Source organism: Apodemus sylvaticus, chromosome 11, assembly GCF_947179515.1.
Source record: "Apodemus sylvaticus chromosome 11, mApoSyl1.1, whole genome shotgun sequence".
Taxonomy (NCBI): domain Eukaryota; kingdom Metazoa; phylum Chordata; class Mammalia; order Rodentia; family Muridae; genus Apodemus; species Apodemus sylvaticus.
Genome location: NC_067482.1, coordinates 86786713 through 86799039, shown reverse-complemented (window position 1 = coordinate 86799039; position 12327 = coordinate 86786713). Strand labels below are relative to the sequence as shown.

General features: G+C 42.1%; 1 protein-coding gene across 2 annotated transcripts; it reads left to right on the top strand.

Annotated features, from left to right (window-relative positions):
- The first annotated feature begins 4318 nt into the window (after positions 1-4318).
- Positions 4319-12123, top strand: Fignl1 (fidgetin like 1). Of its 2 annotated transcripts, none has more exons than XM_052198051.1 (3): positions 4319-4398; positions 7079-7187; positions 9399-12123. In XM_052198051.1, exon 3 carries the CDS (start codon positions 9409-9411, stop codon positions 11440-11442), a length of 2034 nt encoding a protein of 677 aa, XP_052054011.1. In that variant the 5' UTR covers positions 4319-4398; positions 7079-7187; positions 9399-9408; the 3' UTR covers positions 11443-12123. The 2 variants fall into 2 exon arrangements, with proteins under 2 accessions (XP_052054011.1, XP_052054012.1); XM_052198052.1 differs by having other exon boundaries at positions 4319-4408.
- The last annotated feature ends 204 nt before the right edge of the window (positions 12124-12327 follow it).

Here is a 12327-nt window from a genome sequence, read left to right as displayed (position 1 = left end):
CTAGTGAGAGCATTTTCTCAATAGAGGTTTCCTCTTCCCAAATGACTCTAGCTTGTGTCCAGTCGATACCAGCATATCCCATCTACTGGCCTTTCTTCAACATGGTGCTCAGACACCAAAACACTCAGCCCTAGAAACAGGAAGAAGAGCTTCCCCCCAGTTAACAAAACCACACACCTATGCCAGGTGCTGTTATCCATATTTAAAAATATCAACTTAATATTCATTTAAAAAATTCCATGAGGTAAGCTATATTACTATCTGTTTTTTATAGATGAAAAAAAATTGAGGCACTGGGAGGTTTGATGACATATTTCAATGTCACAGAGATAACTGGCATCTAAGTTAAGGATGCTGTCCAGGCCACCTGGCTCTAGAACCCACCTCTCCTATTAAATTGTGTGGCCACTTGCAGCGTGGACTCCCTTTGACTATATGTGCTGGTTAATTTTTTGTCAAGTTCATCCAAATTAGAGTCATCTGGGAGAAGGTGACCTCAACTGAGAAAATGCCCCCCTCAGATGGCCTGTATGCCAGGATGTGCTGTATATTCTCTGTTAATGATAGAAGCAGGAGGGTCCAGTCAGCTGTGGGTGGGGCCACGCTTGTGCAGGTGGTCCTAGTTGTATAAAAAAACAACGGGAGTAAGCCATGAAGCCATGAAAACAAGTCAGTGAGCAGTGTTCCTCCACCCCTCCGCTTCAGTCACTGCCTCCATATTCTTGCTTTGAGTTCCAGACTAGACTTTCCTTGATAATGGACTGTAAGTTGTAAGATGAAATACACCCTTTTCTCCCCCAACTTGCCTCTGATCCTGTTATTTATCACAACAAAAAGTAAATTAGGAGTCTTTTCAGGATAGGCGGCAGTGGGGGACAGATGGTGCTTATGGGACAAGGTCCGTTTTATCTGCCTGGGTAAATCTTGCCTTTGATGCCAACTATATATTATTCACACAGAATTCAGTATTCCAAAGCCAGGCAGGCATATATTGCTGCAGGCCTTTAGTCCCAGTGCTTAGGAGCCAGAGGCAGACAGGCAGGCAGGCAGATCTCTTGCATTCAAGTCCACCCTGATCTATAAAGTGAGTTTCAGCACAGCCAAGGCTACATACAGAAACCTTGCCCTGAAAAATCAAAACCAACCAAACAAAAGAGAATTGAGACTGCCTGGATGGACGTGCAGCACGTGCATTTAAATCTGTGCCCACTGCAGTTGCTCACTGGAGCACTGCGACCTCTGGTGGCAGTGATGCTAGATGCTACACCTCAGGGTTTTGCTGATTACAAGCACTCCTACCCGGAGTTGAGAAAGCCCTAGACTATCAGGTCACAGCAGAAAGCCAACAAAAGACTTATCCTGGAGCATCTCTTGTCTAGAATGTAGCAAAGAGCAGTCTTCCTAGAACTGGAGATCCGAGTCAGGCTGGCCTCATACCAGTCAGCATACAGAAAAGTCTGAAACAGAAGGTCATGGAGGTGTCACCTCGTGGCAGATCATCATCTTGAGGGACATAGGACAAGACCTCAAGGGAAGGCAGGACTGAGCCTTTAACTATGGAATCCAATCGATGGTATAAACTGAAAAATGGTATTATTACTGGTATTCTACTCAAGTCCACATTTGAGGAAACATGGTACTTACCCAATAGCATTTTGGCCTAAGGATTGCTTTATTTAATTTTTTATGAATAATATGAATTCCTAAATATTAATAGTGTTTACTTCTTTGGTATCAAAATCTGTTTCCTGAGTACCTCTCTCTGTGTGCATAACATACCCTTGTAAAAAGTAATGGGAAAAATAATACAAAATTACTAGCAAAGTAAGTTGCTTGCATAAACTGGTAAGATTTGAAAAGGTCTTTTTAAAGAAACTTGTGTGGTTCCCCAAAGCAGACAGGTAATAAACAGGGAGAATTATGGCATGCTCCCACAGCCTGCTCAGACGAGAAGCAGAAGAATCCACACATGGACCAGTTTTTCTTAAACACAGGAAATTCACAGCAGCCAGAGGCCAAACGACCTCGGCTTGATTAAGTCCCTCTGCTCTAACCTCACAAGAAAAGTGAGCTGAGGTAAGCTGATATCAGCCTGTCAGCTCCGTTCCAACAGCCTCTGCCCCCTGCTTTATGGCGCTCACCCTCTGTGTCTGCCCAGGACCAGCGCTCCGTCTGTTTTGTAGAGTGAAGGTTTCCCCATTCAGGAACATAAAGGCTAATGAGAACGTTGTCAGACTTGTTAAAATTCTGCCCCTGGTCGTGGGGAGAGCGCCATGCAATGAGAACTTTTCATTAGGACTGTACGTTTCATTCACGTTCGGCCACCATGGACTGCGGATCCAAGGAATGGCTGGCTACGTCTCCAGTCTTCACTGGGCCGCTTTCACCAAGGCAGGTTTGAGGTGGATTTCAGGAGAAATCCAACCATACTGGGGGACTCTCAGAGAAAGAACCAGATAAAATTTTGTCCCATCGTCTTTCCTATCTCTACAACAGTCCATTTCTCACGCTGCCTACAGACATATTTTTTTAAAACTTTTTATTATTGTGTGTTTGTGGGAGAAGGACACATGCCTAGAGGTCAAAGGACAACTGTGTGGAGTTGTTTTTAATCCTTCCACTTTTTCGTGGGTTCTGGAAATCAAACTAAGGCTTGCACGGTAATTACCTTCACCTGAGACATCTTGCTAGCTCCCAGACACATTTTATTTTTCTGGTAGAGGATGCATATTATTTGGGATCATTTTATTTCTCTGATCAAAACAAATTAGCCAACTGAACTGTACACAGGCATTGTCTGAGTATGTTTATAAACTCATAGAGACATAAACGAGAAGAAGCGCTCCCACCACGGATGGGTTCTGTCTGCTTAGGTGGCATTTTCTTTCTTGCAAGTTCAATAACTTCTGCCCATAAAAAGAGTCTACCAAGCAGTTTGTGCTCTCAGTCAGCAAGTTTAAATACTTGCATAGCTTAAGCCTTAAACTCTTCCACAGTACACACTGGGTTGTGATCCTAACAAAGCCAACTTAAAAAAGACGGATGCCAGGGAATAATGTTGCTTTTTGCAGGATTCCCGGTCTTTTAAAAAAAATAATTAAAAAAACCAAAACAAAACTCAGACTCAGTAGGAAACTGAAAGGCAATTTTGAATTTAGGGGAAAAATAAGACAAGCTAGACCTCTCGGCAGCCTCTGGAGGAGGGAGCCGGTTAAGAGGCAGAGAGGAGACCATGCTTTTGGAGTTAAAGGTCAGAAAAGCAGGCAAGCTCAACAATGCAGGCCTGGGAATGGCTGCATGGGGTAAGGAAGGTCTTCAGCGTGATTGAAAATGCCCAGAGCCGTAGGGCAAGCAGGGTTAGGAGTTTTGGTTAAGTATTTGAAAGAGGAGATAGGATGAAGAAAAGAAATGTTAAATCTTTTCCAGTGAAAACAGGCAGGCTTAGCAAAGAGGGTTGGAGACAAAGAAACCCGAGAGAGAGAGAGAGAGAGAGAGAGAGAGAGAGAGAGAGAGAGAGAGAGAGAGAGAGCTCCCCCTCCCCTTCCCTCCCCTCCCCTCTCTGACAATCAGCTCCCGACTGCTTGGAGCCTGACCCAGTGGCTTGTTATGCCTATACAAACAATTAAGAACCTAACCCTTGGTGACCTCTCCCCAAATTGCAAGCTGTCTCGGCTGGTAATAGAGAGGTGGGGGTGGGGCGAGGTGGGGCCCAAAGCTAGGAGGGGAAAGTTCCATCAGCGACTGCAAGCTACCTACGATTAGTTTAAAAAGAAAAGAGTTTCTTTAGTTTAAAGAGAAAAAGTCTCTTCAGTTCTTACTGGAGCCCTGCCAGCTACCGCTTCGGTAATCCTGGTATTCCGTCTAATGCTAGCTGTAACCTCTACCAAATCTTCCTGAATTCGAGCCTGATTGATAGCTGCTGATGCACTGGGGCGCGCAGGGGTGCGGGCCGACTCTGGAGTGGCGGCCCCGAGCCTAGACCTCCCCTTCCCCTCCCCGCCGGGTCGGTTTCGCCCTCCCAGGGGACTCCCGCTCTCTACAATCCTGCGCTTTCTTTCCTCTCTCCCTGCCTCTGCCTACTTTGCAGCACCTAGCTCGGCAAAAAGGACATATTTAGCTTGCAGGGAACGGGAAGCCAAGGGACTGCTTAGGTAAAACCATCGCCACGCGGCGGGATCAGTCTCCCTCTGCGCGCGGGCGGGAAACCCGAATTCCCGCGTTCGGGCGGGGGCGGCGACCTCAGTCCTTCCGAGGCCCCGCCCCCACGCTGCGTGCCGCGCGCGCACCGCCGACCTTACTCAAACACACATGCGCAGCGCGGGCCGAGCGCGTCACGTCGCGCAGGCGCACTTCGAAGGGCGCGCTTTTCGGTGGCTGCTGTCCCGGCAGAGAGCGCAGGTGGGCGCCGGTAGGCCGGCGGGCCGGGGCTGTGGTCGCCATGCTGGGCGTTTACTTGGGTTTTGTTTTGTTCTGTCCTTCCTTAGACTCGGGTTCTCGGAGAGGGTGGCCTTGGGAAGCCCGCGGCGAGAGAGCGGCTCGGGCTGAGGGACGCCATTGGGCGTGCCGGTTTGGGGTCAGTCAGCCGCAGCTACCTCCCGCTAGGACTGCTGGGAAGGCTAGAGCAGGTTTGCCCACCTAAGTGTACTCATTTTGAGTATCGTGTTTTCTTTCTCCGAAAATCAGAAGTGCTCCAGCATCTGAACTTGACCCCCAAAATAACGTCCTCACCATGAAACTTTTTTTAAAAAAATTCATTCCTGCTCAGAAAATAGTATCTACAGTTATGTAACTAATGTATGTACTAACTATACGTGAGTTGTATTTAGAATGGAGTCCCCTACCTGATGTATGCGTTAATATTTAGAAATCAGACACCCTTCTGACGCCAAGCATTTGGGATAAGGATACTTTTCAGTTGTGATAACTGGTTCGAGGCCTTGCACTGTCGCTATGGCCTGAGGGAGGAACCTTCCAAAGGGAAGAAATAATAACTCATAATCTCTTATGTTTCTAAGTTCTTGGGACTCATTTATAATGCTTTCAATAATTACAACAACCTGTCAGCTAAATAATGGTGCACACTGCTTCTTTCCCCCTCCCCCCAGGTGAAAACAGACATAGCTTGAGAGATCTACTCAGAGTCACTGCTGAAAGAACAGAGTATGCATTCAGAATTCAGGGTCTGGGAAATGGCTTAGTGGGTAAAAGCTGTGGAGCCTGGGATCCCTGACATGGTAAAAAGACACTCAGACCCAAACTCACACCCTTCCCCAGTAGATAACAGTGTCCAGTGTGTAAAGAAGGTCAAACAGCTGCAGATCCTGTGCTCTACATTTCCATTAGTTAGAGTTCTGTAAAGTTCAAACTGATGTCTGGCATATAGTAGGCACACCAGTTTTTAATCATTATTTTAGTGGATACCATGGACTAGGTACTGAAGGAAATCTAAATACAATGAAAAGTAGCTCTTTGCAGAAGCCATCTGTCTCGTTTGAATGACCAAACCTTTTTTTTTTTTTTTAATGTTTGTCAGGGACTATGTGGAAACATTCTTTTAAGATTTATTATTCTATGTGTAAGTACACTGTAGCTGTCTTCAGACACTAGAAGAGGGCGTCAGATCTCATCATGGATGGTTGTGAGCCACCATGTGGTTGCTGGGATTTGAACTCAGGACCTCTGGAAGAGCAGTTGGTACTCTTAACCACTGAGCCATCTCTCCAGCCCCTTGGCCAAAACATTCTTAATCAGAAAAATTAAAGAAGAAAATTGAAATGTAACTCACTTGCCCATACTTTATAAATTTTATCAAGTGCACAGTGGTTGAAATGAGCACTTGTCATTGAGCAGTGGCAGCAGACTGTTTTGTTCGTATATATCTAGTTGTAGGATATGACTGACTGGAAAGGAAGTAAAACTTGGGAGATGACTTCTAAATAAAAAGATGGTGGTGGAAGAGGACAATTTTTTTTAGAATGACTAGAATTGGTGATTTTAGTTGATAGACTGAAATGAAGCTATAAAGATAATTATAATCATTGTATATAATCATTTTAACCTTTGATTTTCCAAGTTACCTCTCCTTCAGGTTCTTAATTTCTGGTGTTGTATAACGGAGAGTAAAATAAGATGAAAGCAGGGTTACTTACTTGCCTCAGAATTGTTGATCCAGTTTCGATTTAAATTACAGTTTCACTAGATATTAAGTTTTCCTATTATAAGCAAAGATGTATATGCAGCTACCTATAATGTGATAATTTTTTTCCACAGCATTGTCAGAGAAAAAGAGCTATATTAAACCAGGTGGTAGTGGTGTACCCCTTTAGTCCCAGTGCTCTGGAAGCAGACAGGTGAATCTCTGAGGTTGAGGCCAGCCTGGTCTACAGAGTGAGTTCCAGAGCAGCCAGGGAGGGCTACATAGAGTAACTTTCTCAAAAACAAAACAAAACCCACCACCACCAAAGCTATATTAAATATAGCTCACATAAAAAAGTATTGGTTATTTAGCTATACTTCCAGATAAATAGGAATTACATTTCAAATGTAGAAATTCTTTTGCTTTATGGTAATACTTAGGAAACCAAAAGGTTTTCTTAATTTTTTTTTAATCTTAGTATGCAGGCAAACAAATTGTACATTACAAAAATAATTTTTACATTATTTAGTGGTAAGTGGGGGCACATTTGTGCCAAGCTGTGCATGTGGATGGTAGGGACTACTTTCAGGAACCATGTAGGGCCTGAGAACTTAAGTTGGCAGGCTTGTGCTAAGACATCTCCTTTAAAAGATTTATTATATATAAGTACACTGTAGCTGTCTTCAGATGCACTAGAAGAAGGCATCAGATCTCATTACAGATGGTTGTGAGCCACTATGTGATTGCTGAGATTTGAAATCAGGACCTCTGAAAGAGCAGTAGTGCTCTTAACTGCTGAGCCATCTCTCCAACCCAGGTTTTAATTTTTAACATTGAGAGATGGGGAGAATTTGGAAGATTTGTAGCATCGTGTTTCAAGTATTTATTCATGATAAATTGTTAAGAATATTAAACATGTCACCATTTTTGTGTTCCATTCAGCTCAACCTGTGCTGAGAACATCGAGAAGGATTCAGTACCTGGGAAAGTACATAGTGCTCATGTGGAACTTGGCCTTGATTTCTGGCGTTGATTAGCAGAGTTCTCTCTAGTAAGTCAGTTCTTTAACTCTCTCAGCTCAGTTTCTACATTTGTGTAGCAGGGGGTACAAGTCTTCAAGTCATTTTCATAATCACCTGATTTGATTCTCACAGTGGTTCCTTCCGAAAATCTGAACATCCAAAACTGTAAGTGGCTTGCTTAGTATTATCTGGTTTTTCTTAGAAAGCAGCCTTAAGATTTAAAGCTTCTTTATGGCATCTTCATACTTAGTTTTGACTTGTTCCTCTCAGTGCTGCCACCTACCTGCCCTCCCTTATTATGGCATCTTCATACTTAGTTTTGACTTGTTCCCCTCATTGCTGTCTCCTACCTGCCTACCCTTTTCCCTTGTTCCTTCCTTCTCACTAGATCCCTTCTTCCTTCCTATTACTTGTCCCATTGTTCTAGTTTCCTCCTCTCTAAAGATGACCACCTCCTTTCATGATCACCTTCTATTTCTATGCTCTACAAATATATAGTAAATGCATGCACACATACACACAATTTCTAACTCTTTCTACTTTCCTATTACATGATCCATTGCTCTATTTCTTAACTCCCTAAAGATCACAACCTCTTCTCATGATCCCCTTCTAGTTCTGAACTACAAACACATGTAAATGTGTGTGCACATACAATTTCTAAATCTAGATTCTGCATGTGAGAGAATGAGGTATTTGTCTTTCTGAATCTGTTTTATTTTGCATAGCATAAGATTTTCAATTGCATTGACTTACTGCAAATGTCAGGATTTCATTTTTCTTTATGACTACATAGAACTTCATTGTGTATTTATACATCATCAATTGATAGATATTGAAGTTGTTTTATGGCTACTGTAAATAGTGTAGCTATAAACATAGATGCACTAGCATTTCTGTGGCGTGGGGGCTTAGAATTCTTGGAGTATATACCCAAGAGTACAATACTCAGGGTTTTTTTGAGAAGCATTTATGTTGATTTTTTTTCTAGTGGCCAAACAAATTAGCATTTCCACCACCAGGGAATCAGGGTTTCTCTTTCCCTATATCCTTGATAGCCTTTGCTGTCATTTGTTTTATTGTTGACAACTATTCCTACTAGGAGATAGAATCTCAAGAGAGTTTTAATTACATTTCCCTGATGACTAAGAATGTTGAACACTTGTGCAAGTATTTATTAGCTGTATTTCTTTTGAGAACTGTTCAGTTCATTAGCATAGTTTTTGATTGGCAGTTTGAGGGATTTTTTTTTTTTTTTTTTGCTCTTTATATATTCAGAAGGGGTATATATGTGTGTGTGCAGGAGTGTGTGTATTGTGGCCAAAAGAAGGTATCCTTTGGAGCTGGAGTCACAGTGGTTTTGAGTAGCCATGTGGTTGCCTTGTCTTCTACAAGAGCAGCAAGTGCTTTTAACTGCTGAGCCATCGCCCCAGCTGCCTTCACACTTTCATAGCATCTTGTAATTCTGGTCTGGGGTAATAGCTTAGTCTCAGTGAAGTGCTTTCTGTACAAGCATGAAAATGCAAGTTTGATCCCTAGAGCCTATGTAAGAAATCTGGACAGGAAATAGGGTGGCAGGTACTTGTAATCATGCTGAGGAGACAGGCTGGTCCTTGAGGTTCACTGTCCAATCAACCTATAACCTATTTGGTGAGCTCCCATTCAGGGAGAGACCAGTCTTCAAAAACAAAGTGGACAGTGCTTGAGGAATCATCTTCTCCACCCCACAAGAGAATATTTTGATTCTTTTGTATTTAGTGAGATATGATGATATCCAAAAAGTGATATAATTTACAGGAGATTCCATTGGCTGCTGAGAAGAATTTTTTTTCCTGTTAGATACAGTAGCCTGTAAGTATTTGTTGAGTCTTTTTCATCTCTGGTGTAGTTTAAGTTTGAAGTATCTTTGTTGATTTGTTTGGATGACCTATCTCATAAGAATGGGAAATTGAACCATTAAAGTTTTTTGTGCATATATTTTTTAAGGATTTATTTATTATATGTAAGTATACTGTAGCTGTCTTCAGACACCCCAGAAGAAGGCATCAGATCTTATTACAGATGGTTGTGAGCCACCATGTGGTTGCCAGGAATTGAACTCAGGACCTTCAGAAGACTAGTCAGTGCTCTTAACCGCTGAGCCATCTCTCCAGCCTGTATATTTTTTTTTCAGCAGAGAGTTTTATACTTTTGTTTTCTTCTTGATACTGATTGGACTTCAATTTTGTCTTGTGTTATAGAACCTTTGACATGGAGATGTCCAGCTCTAGCTCTGTGCAGGTGGACGAATGGCAAAAGAATTACTGTGTGGTTACTTCCAGCATATGCACGCCAAAGCAGAAGGCCGATGCATACCGTGCACTACTACTGCGTATTCAGTATGCATATGCCAACTCCGAGATCTCTCAGGTCTGTGCTACCAACCTGTTCAAAAGGTATACAGAAAAATACTCTGCGATTATTGATTCTGACAATGTTGTAACAGGCTTGAATAACTATGCAGAGAGCATTTTTGCTTTGGCAGGATCTCAACAGGCTGACAGTGACAAATGGCAATCTGGATTGTCAATAAATAATGTTTTCAAAATGAGTAGTGTACAGGAGATGATGCAAGCTGGCAAGAAATTTAAAGAGTCTCTGTTGGAACCTGCTGATGCATCAGTAGTCATGTGTAAAGAGCCCACCATCTCTGAGGTTCCTCAGCTTAGTGTTTGTGGAGGTTCTGAAGAGGCTGACCTGTTATCCAGTTCAGTTCATGACAGAGATAAGACCCAAACCATTCCAGGGAGTAGTCTGAGATGTTCCCCTTTTCAGAGTGGTCTGCTGCCTGTGGCAACTAATACCACTAAGACATGTCTCACCTCAACATCTTTAGGTGAGTCAAGCACTGCAACATTTCACATGACACCATTATTTGGAAACACTGAAAAGGAAATTCGAAGCTTTCCCAAAACCAGCACAGGACTAAATATGTTCTTATCTAATCTGTCGTATGTTCCTTCTGGCTGTGAAAATCCTCGAGAAAGGAAGGTTTTTAATGACTCTAACACCATTGGCATACTTTCCAATGCAACACTGAATAAGGCTCCTAGTAAAACAGAAGACAGTGTCCAAAGGGAAGATAATAGCCTGCCTTCCTTTAAAACTGCAAAAGAACAATTATGGGCAGATCAAAAAAAAAAGGGTCCTCAATCCCAGTGTACATCTAAATCTTCAAATGGTGTTATGAAAAAGTCTCTGGGAGCCGGGAGATCGAGAGGGATATTTGGGAAGTTTGTTCCTCCTGTATCTAATAAGCAAGATGGAAGTGAGCAGAATGGAAAGGCGAAGCACAGGTCTAATAGGGCAGGGTCTACAGAACCAGAATACCTCACTGATGATCGTCTGAAGAATGTGGAGCCAAGGATGGTTGAACTTATTATGAGTGAAATTATGGACCATGGGCCTCCAGTACATTGGGAAGATATTGCTGGAGTAGAATTTGCCAAAGCCACAATAAAGGAAATCGTCGTGTGGCCCATGTTGAGGCCAGATATTTTTACTGGATTGCGAGGGCCCCCTAAAGGAATTCTACTCTTTGGCCCTCCAGGGACTGGTAAAACTCTGATTGGCAAGTGTATTGCTAGTCAGTCTGGAGCAACATTCTTCAGCATCTCTGCTTCATCATTGACTTCTAAGTGGGTAGGTGAGGGAGAAAAAATGGTCCGTGCATTGTTTGCTGTTGCAAGGTGTCAGCAGCCAGCTGTCATATTTATCGATGAAATAGATTCTTTATTGTCTCAACGAGGAGATGGTGAGCATGAATCTTCAAGAAGGATAAAAACAGAATTTTTGGTTCAGTTAGATGGAGCAACTACATCTTCTGAAGACCGTATACTTGTGGTGGGAGCTACAAATCGGCCCCAAGAGATTGATGAAGCTGCCCGGAGAAGATTGGTGAAAAGGCTTTATATTCCTCTCCCAGAAGCTTCAGCCAGGAAACAGATAGTAGTTAATCTCATGTCTAAGGAGCAGTGTTGCCTCAGTGATGAAGAAACAGAACTGATAGTGCAGCAGTCTGATGGGTTTTCTGGAGCAGATATGACACAGCTTTGCAGAGAGGCTTCTCTTGGTCCTATTCGCAGTTTGCACACTGCTGACATTGCTACCATAAGTCCGGATCAAGTTCGACCTATAGCTTATATTGATTTTGAAAATGCTTTTAAAACTGTGCGACCTACTGTATCTCCAAAAGACTTGGAGCTTTATGAAAACTGGAATAAAACCTTTGGTTGTGGAAAGTGAATACAGAGATTGAAGGGAGAGGCTGCCATCTAATAGTAGTCTTTACCTTTAGCATAGGAAGCTTGAGACAGACACAAGTGCTACCTGTCCTGAGTTCTGTGCCTCAGATTAGAGTGATAACAGCTTGACTACGGATTGATATATTAGGATGTTATGTTTTCCTTCTAGTTATTATATATATGCCCATTTCATTTAAATAGAATGACCTTTGTCTCTAAGTGAATTCAAATTAGAACTTTAGTCTGGTAATAATAAAAAACTTTGTTACTGTAGTATTATTATGGCTTACATTTGAAACAGCATTGCATTCTTGGATCTTACCAAAGGCTAGAAAGGAAGCAACAGAAAGTAAACTATATTGATCTGGGCTGGTTTGTAACTTGTTTTGTGGGCTTTTTTCCCTATCAAAATTAACTAATAAAAACATGTTAGAAATAGCAAGATATTGCTTGTAGATTGAATGCAATAGATATAATCTTGTATCAGGAATGTAGTCTGCTTCAAAACTGTAGCTTGTTTTAAGGGATCTGGAAAGTTTTCTATTACTATTTTATCTGATAATACTTAAAAACCTATTTCAAACTAAATGTTTTTAACTTGTATCATTTTGTTTTGTAAAGCGAGTTCTTGTAGAAACTTAAGACAGAAGCAAAAAGAATAAAAATTGTTAGTTTATTACCATTTTGACAGAGTTGCTTAACTTTGCTATAATTTCTTTCAAATTATTTGTTTTAAACACTCCTGTATACAACATATATGTATATGATTTTACTATGCTTTTGTAGTCTGCTTGTTTTTCTCCTCCAAGTGGTATGCAGCCATGTTGGCATGAACCATTCTCCCTGCATCAGTTTCCCCACAGCAGTGATATTTAAGGCCTGTGCC

Bases quoted from the DNA above. Each gene is read 5' to 3' on its own strand.
- Fignl1 (XM_052198051.1), top strand. From the start codon at position 9,409: ATGGAGATGTCCAGCTCTAGCTCTGTGCAGGTGGACGAATGGCAAAAG.